Consider the following 20,276-nt stretch of genomic DNA (forward strand, 5'->3'; position numbering starts at 1 on the left):
GACCTGCCGATTTCTGCCCCCCCAAGCAGATACTTTTTGGCGATTCTGTTCGTTGGGGTGGGTGTTAATCACTACCGGAATATAGGTGATAAGTGGGTAATACACTCAATTTTGTTTCTAAAAAGGTTTATCTGACGAATTTAATATTAAACACAGCGCATATTTTCCTCGCATGGATATAATGATGTCAATTATCAGGGGAGCTTGAAGTGTTGAACGAACTTCCAGTAGAAGTGGCAGAAGCAAGTTCGATATGATCATTTAAAGAAAAATTGGATAGGTATATGGACAGGAAAGGAATGGAGGGTTATGGGCTGAGTGCAGGTCGGTGGGACTAGGTGAGAGCAGCGTTCGGCACGGACTAGAAGGGGAGAGATGGCCTGTTTCCGTGCTGTAATTGTTATATGGTTATATAGGTCACTTATAAGTCAATAGCATCATAACATTTTAAGTAATATTTGGATATTAAACGCACAGCACATATTTTCCCCGTATGAATATATAAAATCATTGCAACACACCAATATCGCTGAATCAGTGGGAGCCCTGGTCCTATCGAGGGGTGATGGGAGACAGCAATATTCGAAGGGGGTTCCTGATGTCCAGTCTATTCCGCAGTTTAGTTTTCGTTGCATTCATTGCAGAAAATTCTGCTTCGCAGAAAAATGTTGGAAATGGAAGCAACGTTTTCAGTGCTTTCGTGGCTATCTCAGGATATTTAGCCTTGACTTTGATCCAAAATACCGACAGAGATGTTATGTCAAACATACTTTTCAGCCCGTTGTCATTTGCAAGCTCGAGGAGTTGATCACCTTCCCGCCCTGACACGGATGACATGCGGGTCATGACCTCGCATGTGTAATGGCTGATCAGTGGCCGTGACAGGGAATGAGGAAAGGTGCAGCTCACCAAATCATATCGCTTCCTCGTGGCCCAGTAGCGCATGCTCTGCGGCCCAGTGGTTGGGGACCGCTGGCATAGTCTATTTGGTCTGGGTACCTATATTTAAAATTGAAGACCAGGTCATTGTGGTCTTTGTAATTTTCCATATGACGTACTATTCTGCTGAAGCCCATTAGGAATTGAAATAATAGGAGCAAAGTGCATGGGGTGGTGGGGGGGGGGGGTGTAGGGGGAAGCTTTCAATTGAATGCAAAAAAAATGCAAGATCTCCACTGTTGAAGCATAATTTTTTTTAGGAGCAAGGATATTCAGTTGCAAGGATAAGGATTAAGTGCTGGAAGTTAAGTGTGTTTAATCCATAAGGAATTCTTCAGAAATGTGAAAAGGTGACCAGCAAATTTGCAAATAAGTGGTAAGGTAAGTATGATGTTGAAGTGGTGTAGTGACTTTTAACCCCTACTGTTGGCATCATTGTTCACATACTGGTGGCAATGGAGAAGGAAAAAAATACATACTGCTACAAGATTAGTAAACTATGCTTTTTATTTTTGAAGCAAAATTTTGTGCAACATATAAGGGGTTCTTTCTACACGCATAGTCTCGCTTTGTTCATTTCATAAAACTCGTGAATAATAATACATACAATTTTACTTTATCCGAAGCTATAAATACATTTCAGAAAATAACATTTTTTTTTAAGAATTCATTATGTGTTAAGATATTAAGTTGAATTTTAAGTACTGTGGATTCTGGTTAATTGGGGAATCCGCTTTGGGACAACTTTTAAAGAACAAAAACTAATCGACAAAATAGCTGGGATTAACTTTGTTTATTTGGGAAACTATGCCACTCAAATGGGACAGGGGATGTTGCGGCATAGTTCCTTACTAGTGTCAGTCATGTGTCCTTGAGTGGATGTTACACTATACCATGCTGAGAGCAAACAGTTTTTAAACAGTGTCAGTTGCATGTGCTTGGGTTCAGAAAGTAGTGATTTTTGTCATTGATTAGTTGACCAGCAATAATTCAGAACTATTTTGCTCAGAGCGATTTTTGTTTTTTTTTTGTACTTTTGAGCATTCATGCTTGGAGATGCTAGAAATGGCCAGGAATGAAAATGAAACTATTTCACTACTTCAAATTAGGACCTAGAAAGAAATTGAAGGTATCAACAATCGTCTTGAATGTTACCTTCGGTCTCCACCAGACACTTGGCTCTCACCTGTGACTCCAAGTAGCTGTTTGCATGTGACAGCAGTCACACCCCGGTACATCAGGTAGGCTAAATCAGGAGAGGGTATTTGGCGGGTCTTATACCCCAGTGAGAAAGTGACATGCATGTCCTAACATGCATAGTCGGCTATGGTGGACTGGGCAGATGAGATATACAGTGAGATCCAACGGTCAGGAAGGCAGTCTTTCAGCGCTCCATAGAGATCAAAGGGTTTGAGGAGGCAGAGAGGTCGTCATGGTTATCCACTGCAACCAAGGAAGACCCCAGTGTGTGACGACTACTCGTACCCGGACTTCCGAGGTTGAGAACGTAACTGCCACGGTACAATGGTTATTCCACTTTAAAAACACTCCAGTGCAGGTTTCCTGTCATCAGATATGATGGACAAACGCCAGTTGTATGGGTAGTGTTCTAACCTGTTCTATGTTTCATTTAACTACACAATTTGTTACTCAGTTAAACAGTAGTTTATCTTCTGTTTTTAAAATACATTTTTTAACTATTTCCATGAAACTCCGGCTAATTGGGCAGCTTCTTAATTTTGCTAAAGTATACTGGTCCCAATATGTCCCAGTTAACTGGAATCCACTCTATTTACTTGGCCTAGAAACTGGTATAATTATTCTTCCATGTTATGTGACTAGCTCTTTACCAACTCATGATCTACTCCCCCCCCCCCCCCCCCGGCAATTTTAAGGACTAAATATAAAGAAAACATGTAATTCTTTATTCTGAAATCTGACTCATCAATATAGCTATCTACTCTGTATCTGACAACACACATCAAAGTTGCTGGTGAACGCAGCAGGCCAGGCAGCATCTCTAGGAAGAGGTACAGTGGACGTTTCAGGCCGAGACCCTTCGTCAGGACTAACTGAAGGAAGAGTTAGTAAGAGATTTGAAAGGGGGAGGGGGAGATCCACAATGATAGGAGAAGACCAGAGGGGGAGGGATGGAGCCAAGAGCTGGACAGGTGATTGGCAAAGGGGATATGAGAGGATCATGGGACAGGGGGTCCGGGAAGAAAGACAAGTGGGGGGGGGGAACCCAGAGGATGGGCAAGGGGTATAGTCAGAGGGACAGAGGGAGAAAAAGGAGAGTGAGAGAAAGAATGTGTGTATAAAGATAAATAACAGATGGGGTACGAGGGGGAGGTGGGGCATTAGCGGAAGTTAGAGAAGTTGATGTTTATGCCATCAGGTTGAAAGGCTACCCAGACGGAATATAAGGTGTTGTTCCTCCAATCTGAGTGTGGCTTCATCTTTACAGTAGAGGAGGCTGTGGATAGACGTGTCAGAATGGGAATGGGATGTGGAATTAAAATGTGTGGCCACTGGGAAATCCTGCTTTCTGTGGCAGACAGAGCGTAGGTGTTCAGCAAAGCGGTCTCCCAGTCTGCGTCGGGTCTCATCAATATATAGAAGGCCATGTCGGGAGCACCGGACGCAGTATATCACCCCAGTCGACTCACAAGTGAAGTGTCGCCTCACCTGGAAGGACTGTTTGGGGCCCTGAATGGTGGTAAGGGAGGAAGTGTAAGGGCATGTGTAGCACTTGTTCTGCTTACAAGGATAAGTGCCAGGAGGGAGATCAGTGGGGAGGGATGGGGGGGATGAATGGACAAGGAGTCGTGTAGGGAGCGATCCCTGCGGAATGCGGGGGGGGGGAGGGAAAGATGTGCTTAGTGGTGGGATCCCGTTGGAGGTGGCGGAAGTTACGGAGAATAATATGTTGGACCCGGAGGCTGGTGAGGTGGTAGGTGAGGACCAGAGGAACCCTATTCCTAGTGGGGTGGCGGGAGGATAGAGTGAGAGCAGATGTACGTGAAATGGGGGAGATGCGTTTGAGAGCAGAGTTGATAGTGGAGGAAGGGAAGCCCCTTTTTTTTAAAAAAAGGACATCTCCCTCGTCCTGGAATGAAAAGCCTCGTTCTGAGAGCAGATGCGGCGGAGACGGAGGAATTGCGAGAAGGGGATGGCGTTTTTGCAAGAGACAGGGTGAAAAGAGGAATAGTCCAGATAGCTGTGAGAGTCAGTAGGCTTATAGTAGACATCAGTGGATAAGCTGCCTCAGAGACAGACAAAAAGATCTAGAAAGGGGAGGGAGGTGTCGGAAACGGACCAGGTAAACTTGAGGGCAGGGTGAAAGTTGGAGGCAAAGTTAATAAAGTCAACGAGCTCAGCATGCATGCAGGAAGCAGCGCCAATGCAGTCGTCGATGTAGCGAAGGAAAAGTGGGGGACAGATACCAGAATAGGCATGGAATATAGATTGTTCCACAAAGCCCTTACTCTGTATCTGAACCAGTTCTGCTGTTCCCTAATTGTACTTGCCTCAATCTATTCTTTAATTCCTGACTACTAATGAATTTAGTTGAAACCTCTGTTCCTCTTTTGATCCAAACTATAACTATTAATGAGAACTGCTCCGTTCTATCCTAACTGCTGATAGTGTTTGCTTTGGTACCATCCTTGCATTTAGAAATATACTTGAAACAGCCTCTTGAAGCAGCACCAATTGATGCACTACCTGCATTTTCACTTTCTACTTATTCCTTCGGCATATTCACCTTTTCAATGCCCAGCTGAACTTTGAACACTGTCTCCAAGGTTGTGGAAAGGGAAGTTGCAAATTATATTACCGGCTCAAGTTTGGCTTCTGTATAAATGGTAATGGCTGATGAAACTCGTCACCAAGTCTTCATCATTTCCCTTCTTCTATAAGACAGCTGTTTTGTTGAACCAATGTAATCATCAGTGTAAACCTGGGTAATGTTCTCAGCAATTGGAGGAGAAGATGGCGGTGCGACGGCAGCGTGCGTGACCTCTCCGGTGATGAATATCTGTTATCTGTCAAATAGGGGACTGTGCACAATTCTGATTTGATGGAGACGGACGTGAGAATACGGAGGAACATCTGGAAAACTTCCGAAATGCCCGCTTTGCTGCCGCTGCTATTGTGTAGTAACCGGAATCTCCGGAACAGAAGGCCCCGAATCCTCAGCTTTGCTTGTTTCAGCGGCCAGGGCTAGGTCAAAGGCGTTCAGCAGAGGATGGCGCTCGGGAGGCTGTATCGGAGGCTCAAAGTTTTCAGACAGATGGACTCGGTGTCGGCTGCTTCCAAGGCATCGGCAAGTTGACGGTGCCTGGAGGTTTATGGCAGGGAGTTCCTCCCTTTTGCCACCTGCTATCGGGGACTCAGGAGTCGATCGACTCGGGGACTTTTGAGACTTTATTTACCGTGTCCATGGTTTGTTCTTCATCAAATTATGGTATTGCTTTGCACTGCTGTAACTATATGTTATAATTATGTGGTTCTGTCAGTGTTAGTCTTTGGTTTGTCCTGTTTTCTGTGATATCACTCCGGAGGAACATTGTATCATTTCTTAATGCATCTATGCATTTCTAAATGACAATAAAAGAGGATTGAGTGTTCTCATAATCTAAAATTGTATTTTCATAGGATGTAGAAAGAGTCCTATATTTTGTGCACAATTTGCTAAAGAACCACAAAGTGGTAATGGGACGTGAGCATTGAGTTGGGTTTTAGGAAGCATCTTGGAGGAGGAAAGAAGATAAATGGGTCGGAGAGTCTTGATGTCTGGTCTGGAATTGTATCCTTTTGGTGACTTGAAGGCATGAATCCCAACAATGAGGCAGTTTTTAAAAAATGTAAAGATTCCCAAGATCCTGGTAGAGGAATATAGGCATGAAGGTTTGATGAAATTACATTGCAAAGGCAGGGTTTGATGAATTTAGAATTGATTTGTTTAAAAATATTAAAATGCCTTTGAAGGAGAAGGAGTACATGAACTGCTGTGATTTGGGATGACAAAGTTTTGACCTCAAGGTTGGGAGTGTAGAATGCTCAAGACTAGCTGGGTGTTTGATGGAATGATACATAAGTAAAGGAAATATCAGGTTAGTAACAGCAAAAAATGAATCTAGAGTTAACGCTGTCCTTCCTCAATATTTTAACTGTTGTATTCCACTTTGTGCTCTGTTGTATGACGTGGGACATCATGGTCCTCTGTCCATGACCATGATTGTTTTTTAACAAATTTTCTACGGGAGTGGTTTGCCATTGCTGCCGTTTGGGCAGTGTCTTTACAAAATGGGGGACCCCAGCCATTATCAATATCCTTCAGAGATTGTCTGGCGTCCGTGGTTGTACAACCAGGACTTGTGATATGCACCAGCTGCTCATATGACCATCTACCACCTGCTCCCATGGCTTCACATGACCTTGATCCTGGGGGGCGGGGTGGGGTGGGAGTGGGCTAAGCAGGTCAAAAGGTGACCTGCAGGCTAGCAGAGGGAAGGACTGCCTTGCACCTCCTTTTTGGTAGAGGCATATCTCTACACTATCACCCAACTGTATGTATTTATGAACTTTTTTTTCTTTGGAGTAATCAAAATTGCTTGTGGCAACATCACCCCCATTTACTGCACACTTTTCACTTAATCTGGTTGTGCTGGGTACAAGGATTCTTTTGCGGCATCATGGCCAGAGGAACAAAGATGAAAAATTTCACACTTTGGTGCCTATTACATTGATGAAAGTCTTGTGTTTATATAAATTACCACACACAAAATGCTGGGGGAACTTGGCTTCGGCAACATCAGTGGAGAGAAATGAACAAGGCCCTTCAATAGGACTGGAAAGGAAGGGACAGAAGCCTGAATTTAAAAAAAAGTGACGGGTTGGGGGGGAAGAGGGAGAGGACCATAGGACCGTAAGCTGGCAGGTGGATGGATGAGTCCAGCTGATTTTGGGGGGAAGGGTGGGTTGGAAGGGAGTGATGTGAGAAGCTAGGAGGTGATGGATGGAAGAGTTAAAGAGCTGTTGGAAAGAAGGAATCTGATCAGTAGACCATTGAATAAAGGAAAGGTGGTGGAGAACGAGAGGTCATTACAGTGGGGTGGGGAATAAAAGAGGTGAGAAGGCCAGCAGAATGAGGGAAAACAAAGTGGGGTGGTTGGAAAAGCAGGAAAGCGGTTATGGGAAGTTGGATAAACTGATTTCTATGCCATCAGGTTGGAGAGTACCAAGACGGAATAAGGTGTTCCTCGGCCAATCCTTTGTTTGACCTCACCATGGTAGTACTCCTCCTCCCTCTCACCCACCACTTATCCTGGCTTCTTCACGCTTCATTTCCAGTCCTGATGATGGGTTTCGGCCCAAAACATGTTATTTCCTTCCACGGATGCTGCCTGTCCTGAGGAGTTCCTCCAGCATGTGTGTTTATCAAGATTCCCAGCATAGGCAGAACGTCAAGTCTGTGTGAAGACATGGAATACGAGTGTTCCTCATCTCAGCTAACGAAGGCAAGAGCTGGGAAGCACAATTTTAAACCATAGATTCAGCCATATGAAGATCATGTGGCATTCTGGCCACATCACATTGGAAAGAATCTGATGAAGCAGTTACGGTACAGAGGAGTTTCACCAGGGTGTTGCTGAGATAGAGGGCTTCAATTATGAGAAGAGACTGGATCGTTTGTTGGGTTTGTTCTCCTTGCAAAGGAGGCTGAGGCAGGATGAGAATTTGACAGAGGTAATAAAGGGCAGTAGTTTTTATATAAAAAAAAAACTTTTGCTCATAGATTTAGGACTAGGAATCGCCTTTACCACCCAGTGGCTAGTTGCGATCTGAAATGCACTGCCTGAGGTGGGGATGGAAGCTGGTGTTCACAACATTTTACTAACTCGACGGGCACTTGAATTCCTAAGCTCAGGTGTTTACATACTGGAGATGGGATAAGTGTAGGTAGTTGATGGTTAAGTGTAGGTAGTTGATGGTTGGCATTGATATAGTGGGCTGAAAAATTCACTGAAGTGCTCTGTGACTATGACCCTGTTCCCTCAGAGCACAACTTCTTCCAGGAAAGCAACAAAAGTAGGTTTTTTTTTTGGGCTAATCTTGTACACCTTATTAGTGTATCATCCAAGAAATGGGTAGAAAACATTCATACATCACTGTCACAAAAGACTACACTTGTTGGAAATCTAAAGTAATACACACTCAATGTGGGAGGAAACACAGCAGGTCAGATAGCGTCTATTGAGGCGAAACATTTTTGGCTGAGACCTTACATTAGCCCTGAAGAGTCTAGGGCTGTAATGTTAACTGGTGGGTTATTTCCCTCCATAGATGTTGACTGACCAGAGTTCCTCCAAAATTTTGTGCGTGTTTCCCATTTATCTTTACTGCCACCTTTTTTTATACCTAGGCTTACCTGTTCCTCAACATAGTAAGGCCCCATTTTGCCTTGCCCTCTAGTCTTCCCAAAGTGGATCATATCACTGTTATTAAGATAAAATTCATTGCTCTGCCCATCTTATCAACTAATTAATATAATCTTGTAGCCTATGACCATCTTCTACACTAACTGTAGTGAGACATATTGTTTACATGTTGCCTTTTTATTTTAGGTATTTGGAGAAAGGAGAACGACCTGGGCAAACAAGTAAGAACATTCCTTTTTGAGTTACAATATTGTAGTTAATACATTAATGTTGGAAAACATGTTTTTTTTCCCCCAAGCTGCTTGTGCAGTATTTTTAGTTTGTAACATAGTTTTACTAATAAATAGTTGTTTTAAAAAAAAAGTTCCATATATTTAACCTATGGACATTTGAAATGAAACAATTTTAATACCTGTTCACCTGCTGTAAGAATGTAAGCAAAAGTTGTAGTTAAAAGCCTTTGGGCTCAATTGATTTAACATTAGTGTTAATTTTAGACTATATGAAGATAAGAGCAGAATTAGACCATTCGACGCATGGAATCTGCTCTGCCATTCCAAGGGTGATTTATCATCCATATAACCATATAACAATTACAGCACGGAAACAGGCCATCTCGGCCCTTCTAGTCTGTGCCGAACTCTTACTCTCACCTAGTCCCACCGACCTGCACTCAGCCCTTTTCAACCCCAATCTCCTGCATTCTCCTTGTAACCTTTTGACACTCTGACTATCAATCTTTGCTTTAAATATACTCAATGACTTGGCATCCACAGACATCTGTTGCAATGAATTCGGCAGATTCACCTCCCTCTATTCTGAGGCTGTGCCCTGTGGTCCTAGACTCCCTCACAATAGGAAACATCCTCTCCACATCCACTCTGTCTTGGGCTTTCAGTATTAGATAGGTTTCAATGCGATCCACCCTTGTGTCTCTAAACTCCAGTGAGTACAGGTTCAAAGCCACCAAACACTCCTCATACGTAAACCTTTTTATTCCTGGAAACATTCTCGTGAACCTCTTCTGGACCCTCTCCAATGCTAGCACATCTTTTCTGAGATAATGGCCCAAAACTATTCCTAATACTTCAAGAGCAGTCTGACCAATACCTTATAAAGCATCAGCACTACATCCTTGCTTCTATATTCTCATCCACTTGAAATGAATGCTAACATTGCATTTGCCTTCCTTACCACTGGCTCAACCTGCAAGTTAAACTTTAGGGAATCCTATGTGGGGACTCTACAGACTCTTAACACGTCTGATTTAAAAGAAAAAAAAAATTCTTCCTGCTTAGAAAACTCCTGCTTAGAAAATAATCTACACCAGGAGTCCCCAACCTTTTTTGCACCAGGGACCAGTTTAATATTGACAATATTCTTGCGGACCGGCGGTGATGGGGCTGGCGGGGGGGGGGGGGGGGGGGGGAGGTGTTCAAGTAGGATTAAACTCACCTCAACATGTCTTTTATAGTTAGGGTTACCAACTTTCTCAAAATAAGGGACAAAAGTAGCAGTCAAATATGGGACACTTGGGTTTACCCCAAGGAAAACTACCATGACCATGAAGCTTTGCGCGGGCACCTCTGTGTGCATGCGTGATGTGCACATATGTGACATGCGCATACGTGCTGATTTCCCCCCCCCCCCCCACAAATCGGTTTTGGCTTAATCTTCCTGACTACACTGTACATATATTATTTCTGCTTTATATAGGCTGTGTATTCATATCATTCCTGCTTTTACTATATGTTAGTGTTATTATAGGTTTTGTGTATTATTTGGTAGGTTTTTTTTAAGGTTTGTGAATGCTCAAAAATTTTTCCCATATGAATTAATGGTAATTGCTTCTTTGTTTTACGATATTTCGGCACGAAAGGTTTCATAGGAACGCTCTACCTTCGCGAGGGAAATACGGGAGAAGGGCGGTCCCGTATGGGACAAACCAACTTAGCCCAATATACGGGATGTCCCGGCAAATACAGGACAGTTGGTAACCCTGTATTTAACAGTGCGTGACAAGGAATGAGGAAAGGTGCAGCTGACTCGTATCGCTGACTCGTATCGTTTCCTCGCAGCCCGGTAGCACATGCTTTGCGGCCCGGTTTGGTCGGGGGCCACTGATCTACACCTTTGTTCTTTCTTCCAAAGGGCATGACTATATACTTAGCCCTCCTTCACCCCCATCCGCCACTTTGCCAATTCTGTCAATCTGTCCAAGTCCTTCTGCAGACTCCCTGCTTCCTCAACTCTACCTGCTCCTCCACTTATCCTTATACTGTCTACAGACCTGACCACAAAGCCAACAATTCCATCATCCAAATCGTTGATGTGTAGCGTGAAAAGAATTGGTCAATGATTCACATTTCAAATTGGGAATCACCCCTTAAATCAGCCCACTTGAGAACAACCTCAAGATTAATTTAATACATCATTCTATAAAATGTTTTGAACTTAAAACAAAATAAAAGGGAAATGTAAGGCGGGGGAAAGGGAAAAAGGCTGACCAGCTAAGTCAATAACATAGCCAGCTGCCTGTCTGAAGCCCCCAGTCACAGCTGACCATGGATTTTGACTCCTAGCTGTTCAGGTACACAAGCCTGGGCAGTGTAATATGGAGAGCAAGCTGTTGCCCATGTAGCAGTGTTCCCCTCTCCACCCAACTGATGAACCCAAGGAATGGGCAGAGACTGATACAGTTTGGTACCAACAGCGTCACAGAAGTTGCCAGTCAGCATCGAACTCTATGTAGGACTGCCTTAGGGGCTCTAGCTCTGGAGCTTTCCCTTGGGACTTAATCCCAAAATGTTTCCCCATGAGTGAGTATAGCCACAAGGCAGCAGAGGTTTGAGATCAGAGTTTTCCTTCTAGATGAGCTTTCAACCATGGCCCATTTGCCCAAAGCGACTGGATTTAAGGCACCAGTAATCCACCTTTGCCCCTTCTCCTGTCAGTAGAAAGGGTTCCACCAGGCTTGGTAGCTAAGCCACATGTGGGGAGGGCCAGGAGCTGGACTTTGTTGTCAGAGGCTATTTGAGGTGCACACCTTTGGGAGTATTTAATAGGTAGTGGGAGCTTGCCCCCATTACCACTCCCAGCTATAACAACTTTAAGGAAGCCAATACCCTTGCTGAAAACTTAGTGCCATTTCATGGAGAATGCAATGTTGCAACTATTGCATGTATCAAAAGGGCCAATGACATTTTCTAAAACCTGATCTGTTAACTGATAATCAGAATTCCCTTTCCAAGAGAATCCAATGACATTGTTTAAGTTTTTTTTTAAATTTCAAGATTCCTTTAAAAGGTGCAACAATATAGCACTGACTGGTTTCATATTCACAGAATGAAAATGAAATGAAATTCTTTAAGAACCATGGCTATACTCTTTTCTGTTCAGCAGCAATGCTCAACTTCATACCACCTCCCCTACAGGCAACTTGGTTTTCACTGCCCAGCACTGTTGCAACCAATGAGTAATCCAGGATGGAAGGAAGGCAAGTGATAACAAAAGGGAAAAAAATACGGACAGTAATGTACATCTTTGTGCAGGTGTGGCCTGTCATTATCAACTTAATTGAAAATAAATACACTGGAAGCTGGCACATTTGCCCCAAGGTTTTCCTTTTCAGGAACTTTTTTGAAAAAAATAAAGTCTGGTATTACAATAAAACAATTGTAAAGCTGACAAATTCTGTATATCTGTCCTATTACATATACGTTGGCTTCAGAGAGATTAATTTATTCAGCCAATTTGGTAGTTGATTGCAGAAATTTTAGGTTTCTGAAGATTTCTGCATTTCCTCCTCTGGGTATTGACATTCCATGGACTTGTTGGTTGATAAGTTCACTGGCCATTTCATATTGTGCCTTGTGTAGGTGGGCAGTACAAGTTAATGGATATATGAGAGAAAATAGATTGCAGGAAATAACAGGCAGAAAATGGAATTGTTCAGAGCTGACAGGTTTAATGCACCAGTGGCCTCCCCCTGTGTTGTGAGAAAATACAGGATGAGAGATATTGGGAGCCAGCAGTGCAAGGTGCAGATTTCAAAATGTGCCAGCTTTCAAACTATATAATTGCAACTAAGTTGAGAGATGGAAACATAGAAAACCTACAGCACAATACAGGCCTTTCGGCCCACAGTGCTGTGCCGAACATGTCCTTACTTTAAAAATTACCTAGGGTTACCCGTAGCCCTCTGTTTTTCTCAGCTCCATGTACCTATCCAGGAGTCTCTTAAAAGACCCTATCATATCTGCACCCCCACCCCACTGTTGACGATAGTCCATTCCACGCAGTCACCACTGTCTGTGTTAGCTAAAAAAAAATTGACCCTGACATCTCCTCTGTACCTACTTCCAAACACTGTGCCCTCTCGTGCCAGCCTTTTCAGTCCTGGGAAAAAGCCTCTGACTAACCACAGGATCAATGCCTCTCATCATCTTATATACCTCTATCAGGTTACCTCTCATCCTCCACTGCTCCAAAGAAAAAAGGCCAAGTTCACTCAACCTATTCTCATAGGGCATGCTCGCCAATCTAGGCAACATCCTTGTAAATCTCCTCTGCACCCTTTCTAAGGTTTCCACATCCTTCCTGTAGTGAGGTGACCAGAACTGAGTGCAGTTCTCCAAGTGTGATCTAACCAGAGTCCTATATAGCTGTAACATTACCTCTTGGCCATTAAACTCAATTCCATGGTTGATGAAGGCCATGCATTGTATGACTTCTTAACCACAGAGTCTACCTGTGCAGCAGCTTTGAGTGTCCTCTGGACTCAGACCGCAAGATCCCTCTGATCCTGCATACTGCCAAGAGTCTTGCCATTAATGCTATATTCCGCCATCATATTTGACCGACCAAAATGAATCACCTCACCCCCTCACCCTTATCTGAGTTGAACTTCATCTGCCATTTCTTAGCCCAGTTTTGCATCTTGTCAATGTCCCACTGTAACCTCTGACAGCCCTCCACACTATCCACAACACCCCCAACCTTTGTGTCATCAGCAAATTTACTAACCCATCCTGCCACTTCCTCATCCAGGTCATTTATAAAAATCACAAAGAGTAGGGGTCCCAGAACAGGTCCCTGAGGCACACCGCTGGTCACCGACCTCCATGCAGAATATGACCTGACTTACAACCACTGTTTGCCTTCTGTGGGCAAGCTAATTCTGGATCCACAAAGCAAGGTCCCCTTGGATCCCATGCCTCTTTACTTTCTCAATAAGCCTTGCATGAGGTACCTTATCAAATGCCTTGCTGAACTCCATATACACTACATCTACTGCTCTACCTTCATGAATATGTTTGTCACATCCTCAACAAATGCAATCAGGCTCGTAAGGCACGACCTGCCTTTGACGAAGCCATGCTGACTATTCCTAATCATATGCCTCTCCAAATGTTCATAAGTCTTGCCTCTCAGGACCTTTTCCAACAATTTACCAACCACTGATTTAAGACTCACTGGTCTATAATTTCCTGGGCTATCTCTACTCCCTTTGTTGAATAAGGGAACAATATCTGCAACCATCCAATCCTCGGGAACCTCTCCCATCCCCATTGATGATGTTAGGATCATTGCCAGAGGCTCAGCAATCTCCTCCCTCGCCTCCTACAGTAGCCTGAGGTTCATCTCATCTGGTCCTGGAGACTTATCCAATTTGATGCTTTCCAAAAGCTTCAGCACATCCTCTTTCTTGATGTCTCTATGTCAGGCTTTTCAATCTGCTGCAAGTCATCCCTACAATCACCAAGGTCTTTTTCTGTAGTGAATATTGAAGTAAAGTATTCATTAAGTTTCTCTGCTGTCTCCTCCGGTTCCATATGCACTTTTCCAGTGGCACACTTGATTGGTCCTATTCTCTCCCGTCTTATCTACTTGCTCTTCACATACTTGTAGAATGCCTTGGGAATTTCCTTAATCCTGCTCGCCAAGACCTTCTCATGGCCCCTTCTGGCTCTCCTAATTTCATTAAGCTCCTTCCTGCTAGCCTTATAATCTTCTAGATCTTTATCATTACCTAGTTTTTTGACCCTTTTGTAAGGTTTTCTTTCCTTGACTAGATTTTCAACAGCCTTTGTACACCATGGTTCCTCTACCTTTCCCTGTCTCATTGGAATGTACCTATGCAGAATGCCATGCAAATATCCCTTGAACATTTTCCACATTTCTGCCTTACTTTTCCCTGAGAAGATCTGTACCTGATTTATGTTTCCAAGTTCCTGCTTGATAGCTTCATATTTCCCCTTACTCCAATTAAATACTTTCCTAATTTGTCTGTTCCTATCCCTCTCCAATGCTATGGTAAAGGAGATAGAATTGTGATCACTATCTTCAAAATGCTCTCCCACTGAGAGACCTGGCACCTGACCAGGTTCATTTCCCAATACCAGATCAAGTACAGCCTCTCTTCTTGAAGGCTTATCTACATATTGTGTCAGGAAACCTTCCTGAACACACCTAACAAACTCTATCCCATCTAAACCCCTGGCTCTAGGGAAAGGCCAATCAATATTTAGGAAATTAAAATCTCCCACCATGACAACCCTGTTATTATTACTCCTTTCCAGAATCTGCCTCCCTACCTGTTTCTTGATGTCCCTGTTACCTTTAGGTGGTCTATACAAAACACCCAGTAGACTTATTGACCCCTTCCTGTTCCTAACTTCCACTCACAGAGACTCTGTAGACAATCCCTCCATGTCTTCCTCCTTTTCAGCAGCCGTGACACTATCTCTGATCAGCGGTGCTACATCCCCACCTCTTTTGCCTCCCTCCCTGTCCTTTCTGAAACAACTTAAGCCTGGCACTAAGTAACCATTCTTGCCCCTGAGCCATCCAAGTCTCTGTAATGGCCACAACATCATAGCTCCATCATAGATGGAAAAAATGTATCTACAGTAATGTAGATTATCCCCTCTCCTGCATAACAACACAACCTGTAGTAATACATAATCCTTCATGAATGCACTGAAAGATAAACCACACCGCAATGATTGATAAGTTTAGCCAACACAAAGCTTTTGGGACAGAGTAAATGTTCTTCAATTGCTCAGCTTTGGAAATGTTCCTCATTGCAAACAACACGAATAAGGTGAAAACTTGAGATGAAATTGTAGTTTCTCCATCACCAATTTCAGCTCATGGGCATTGGGGAATTAAATTCATCTGATGTGGATGGAAGTTAAAACGCAAGACAGCGCAGATCAACAATGGGACTCCAGTAGGTATTACAATTCTGGACCAGATTTAAAGAACGATAAATTATCATCTCAACAAACAATAACAATACCTGATCCACATTTGATTAGCAGCCAAATGCAGGAAGTCATACAGAGATACAAAAGGACAACTGGCCTTTTAACACACTGAGTCAACCAGCTATCTACACAAATCATATATTAATCTCAGTCTCCATTATCCTGATTTTACCACTCACCTAGATACTAAGGGCAATGCACCGACCAACACATCCTTGGGAAGTGGTATGAAACCAGAGCACACAATAAAACCACACATTCCTGTGAACATTGTACAGACAGGACTTAGCACATCTCTGCCGCTGTGAGGCAGCTGATCTTTTAGCTGTGCCCCTGTACCTCCAGTTCATCAATAAATAATTGTCATGAATCCTATGCAAATATCCAAGCAAATTTTCTTGAAATTTAGTTCAACTACCAGAGTAAAAAAATTTCCTTTGATGGCTGAAATTATATTGGAAAAATTTGCGTTAAGCATCAACATTTTATTATTGTACATTAACCTTGCAAATCTATTCAATGCATCACTAATCTTAATATTGTTGAGATTAAAACATGAAGGCAAACCTTGCTAAACTAATCACAGGCATTTCTATTAAATGCATTTTTCACAATTAGTTTGCACAGTTGATCTAAGTAAATTTATTAAGATTATTTTGACAGTAATTTAACAATTATATACAATAGCATGACCTAAAGCTATGAGGCAAAGTATAGTTTAAAAAAGTAATCTTTAATTCAAAGAAAATTGCTTCAAGTATTGAGTTTTTAAAGACACAGGTACAGTAACACCAAAAAGAGTTTGTACTGTTGGATTGGAATGGCATTTGTATATAACCAAACATTTAGACCATACGACATTGAAAATTCCTGTTCTAAAAGGATATCCTTCTATTCTGAGGCTGTGCTCTGTGATCCTAGACTCCCCATAATTGGAAACATCTTCTCCACATCCACTCTATCTAGGCCTTTCAATATTCGATAAGTTTCAATGAAATCTCTGTCATTCTTTTAAACTCCAATGAATACAAGCCCAGTGCCATCAAATGCTTCCTCATACGCTAACACTTTCATTCCTAGAATCGTTCTTGTGAACCTCCTCTGGTTCCTTTCCAATGTCCGCACATCTTTTCTTAGGTAAGAATCCCAGAACAGCTCACAATACTCCCAAGTGCGGTCTTACCAATGCCTTATTAAAGTCTCAGCATTACATCCTTGTTTTCATATTCTACTCGTCCTGAAATATATGCTTGCATTGCATTTGTTTTTCCTACCACTAACTCAGTCTGCAAGTTAACCTTTAGGGAATCCTGCAAGAAGACTCCCAAGTCCCTTTTGCAACTCAGATTTTTTTGAATCTTTTTCCTGCTTAGGAGATAGTCTACGCTTTTATTCCTTCTACCATACACCTTCCTACACTATATTCCATCTGCCACTTCTCTGCCAACTCTAATCTGCCTAGGACCTTCTGCAGCCTCCCTGCTTTCTCAACATTCTCTGCCCCTACACCTATCTTCAGGTCGTCTGCAAACATAGCCACAAAGCCATAAATTCGACTTTGAAATCATTGACATATAACGTGAAAAGAAGCAATACCAACACTGACCCCTGCAGAACACCTCTAGTGACTGGCAGCCAACCAGAAAAGGTTCCCTTCTATTCCCACTCTTTGCTGCCTTCTAGTCAGTCAGTCATCTATCCATGCTAGAATCTTTCCTGTAATACCATGGGCTTGTAGCTAGTTCAGCAGCCTCGTGTAGCATTTTATCAAGACCTTCGGAAAATCTACCAATTCTCCTTTGAAGAAGTAACAAGCAAGATCAACAAAGAATTCAAATAGATTTGTTGGGCAAGGTTTTCCTTTAAGGAAATCATGCTGACCTTGCCTATTTTATCATGCACCCCAGGTACCCTGAAACCTTCTTTCATAATAGACTCCAACCATTGAGGTCAGACTACCTGGCTTATAATTTCCTGTCTTTTGCCTCCCTCCCTTCTTAAAGAATGGGGTGATATTTGCAATTTTCTAGTCCTCAGGAACCATTCCAGAAGAAAGGTCATTATTAATGCTTGCACAATCTCTTCAGCTTCCTCTTTCAGAACCCTGGGGTGTAGTCCATCTGGTCCAGGTGATTTGTCTACCTTCAGATTTTTCAGCTTCCCAAGCACCTTCTCCTTAGTAATATTAACTACACTCACTTCATTTCAGCTTCTTCCCTGACTCCCTATACTCACTGCTCAGGACCTCTTTCCCCTTTCTACTTATGCCATTAGTGCCAACGTGCTTCGTGACCCGTGGCTATTCACCTTCCCTCTTGAGAATCTTCTCCAGCTGCTCTGAGTTATCCTTGAACCTAGCACCTGGGAGGCAATACACTTCTCTTTCCTGGCTACAGAACCTGCTGTCTGTCACCCTAGTTATTGAGTTTCCTATCACGATCACTCTGCCTGACTTTACCCATCCCTGCTGAGCTTCAGAACCAGCCACTGTCCTGGCTGCTGCTGCCGTGCACTGAGTTCATTCTGCCCCTCCCCCCCCCCCCCCCACCCCATAATCCAAAGGGTTATACTTGTTGCTGAGGGGAAGACTGCTTATTCCTCTTGCTTCTAGTGCTCACCTATCTACTATCTGAAGCCTGCAGTCTGGGTATGACCACCTCAGTAAAAGACTTACGTGTGAAATTTTCAGACTCCTGGATGGTCCTGAGTGAATCCAGCTCCAATTCCTTCACCTTGTCAGTCAGGAGCTGAAGTTGGGTATAGTTCTTGCCGATGTAGTAATTGGGAAGACTGCTGGGTACCCTGAAATCCCACATCTCACAGGAGGAGCATTCCATTGCCTGAACTATGCTTGTTATACCTCTGAGTTCTCAAACTTAAATTTTAGCCTGCACCTGTTCTCACCAAAGCCTGACCACTCTAATACTGACCCACTCCAACAAAGGCTGCTCTGCTTAAACCTTGCTTCTTTTATTAACCTTTGTTAATTAACCCTAGTTAATATTAACCTAAGCAAATTCTTGATCTACAGAAAAGGCCTGACTTTTTAAAACTTTTTAAAAATGCTCATAAAGTCCACATGGAATTGTCTCCAACTCACTCTAAAGTTTATTGGTTGCAGTTAAATAACTGAAAAAAATAAACTTGTGACTAAGAATTTTTCTCTGAAAATGATTTTAGCCTTCTAAGTTCTTGTGTTTTCTGTTGCAGATAAGTATCCATAAGACTGTACCAGCTAATACTCGCTAGTGGGCGGGTTGACCTCCCTTCCCTCTGATGATGCAGCTTTTTACTGAGCATTAGTTCGGAGAGCTAAGACGACAGAATCTTTAACTACCTTCCCAGCAGTCATTTTTTTGTTACGCCCGAGTTGGCCTACTAAATCAGTTTCTGAAGAAGCTTTAAATAGTAATTTGCTTGAAATTTGGAATCTGAGTTCTGCCGGAAGACTGGATGAAAAATTAAGAGATTGCTGTGCTTTGTTTCTTGAATATTGATGTTGGAACACTTTAAAATGATGTCGACACAGAAGTGAAGAGACTGAAGTGGCTCCCCAGTCTCCTGGTTACCCTGAACTGCTCTGCATTGCTTCAAGATAGATTTTTCTTCTCTCCCCACTTGGGGGAAAAATAGGACACCTGCGATTTTTCTCTGGATTGAGAGTTTGCAGCCATGATTATCACGGTAACAATGCTTTTATTAATGCTTTGTAGTCGCACTGGAAGTGACAGTCAGCTATGGAGCCACACAGCTAAATCTGAAGCATTGGATTTTGGGGCTGTACCTGCTGGAAACTATGTGACTCAGGTATATTATGATCCAGGACCTTTAGGAATCCTGTTCCAGCTGGCGCGTACATTTCTGCAAGTCGTACAACCAAATCCTTTTCCTCGAGGTACGCATGAGTAGCAAATTACATCATTTGTTTAGAATTCTGCACTGTTGAAATTGTTTGAACTCTCCATTAATTACTGGTTGCATCAGCACTATAATTGCTTGATTCAGATTGAGATTTGCTTTAACCAAAATTTCTGAATTGTTTTAATATCGCAATATTAAGCTCTGTTTATTTGTGATCAATTTGATAGTTTATCTGGCAGGATTCAAAAATTTGATTACAGGTGTTATATTTTCACCACAAGTAGTTCTTTACCATGGGTACGATAGTGCTAGAAATTCATCCATTCCTGTGTTTTATTCTCTTTTCAGAAATATGTGAAGATGTGAGCTTTTTAGCAAAATTACCATCAGTAATTTTAATTATTCATTAATTATGTTGCAAACCAGAATCTGTTTTCTTCAGGTACTATTTGATCACCCATACTCCTATATTTTTAGAAGGGAACTGGGGTGTGCCTTTCACAACTGATTGATAAATCCAGGGATCAGGTGTGGCCAGTTGAATCACCTGATCTGATTAGTAAATCTGATAAGCTTTTCCACCATATGTTGCTTTAGTTACAATGAACATCTTAGCTGGAATCCTGAGACGGACAAATGACTCAGAATCTTCATCTGAGTAATAAGCTGTAGGTCCACTTTATTGTAAATGCATTTTCGTCCATTTCTAATGAGATTAGTGTGCAAAGTATTCTTAATATGAGCCGCGCCATGCCCCTTG

General features: G+C 42.6%; 1 protein-coding gene across 12 annotated transcripts in view; it reads left to right on the forward strand.

Annotated features, from left to right (window-relative positions):
• prom1a (prominin 1a) overlaps positions 1 to 20,276 on the forward strand; it is a 166,914-nt gene that overhangs the window by 22,420 nt on the left and 124,218 nt on the right. For all 12 annotated transcript variants that reach the window (XM_072252996.1, XM_072252994.1, XM_072252991.1 and 9 more), the window contains 2 exons: positions 8,571 to 8,605; positions 18,866 to 19,550. In XM_072252996.1, the coding sequence (XP_072109097.1) occupies positions 19,328 to 19,550 (223 nt within the window). In that variant the 5' untranslated portion in view covers positions 8,571 to 8,605; positions 18,866 to 19,327. The remainder of the gene's footprint in view (positions 1 to 8,570; positions 8,606 to 18,865; positions 19,551 to 20,276) is intronic.

This window comes from Mobula birostris, chromosome 3, assembly GCF_030028105.1.
Source record: "Mobula birostris isolate sMobBir1 chromosome 3, sMobBir1.hap1, whole genome shotgun sequence".
In the NCBI taxonomy this organism is placed as follows: Eukaryota; Metazoa; Chordata; class Chondrichthyes; order Myliobatiformes; family Myliobatidae; genus Mobula; species Mobula birostris.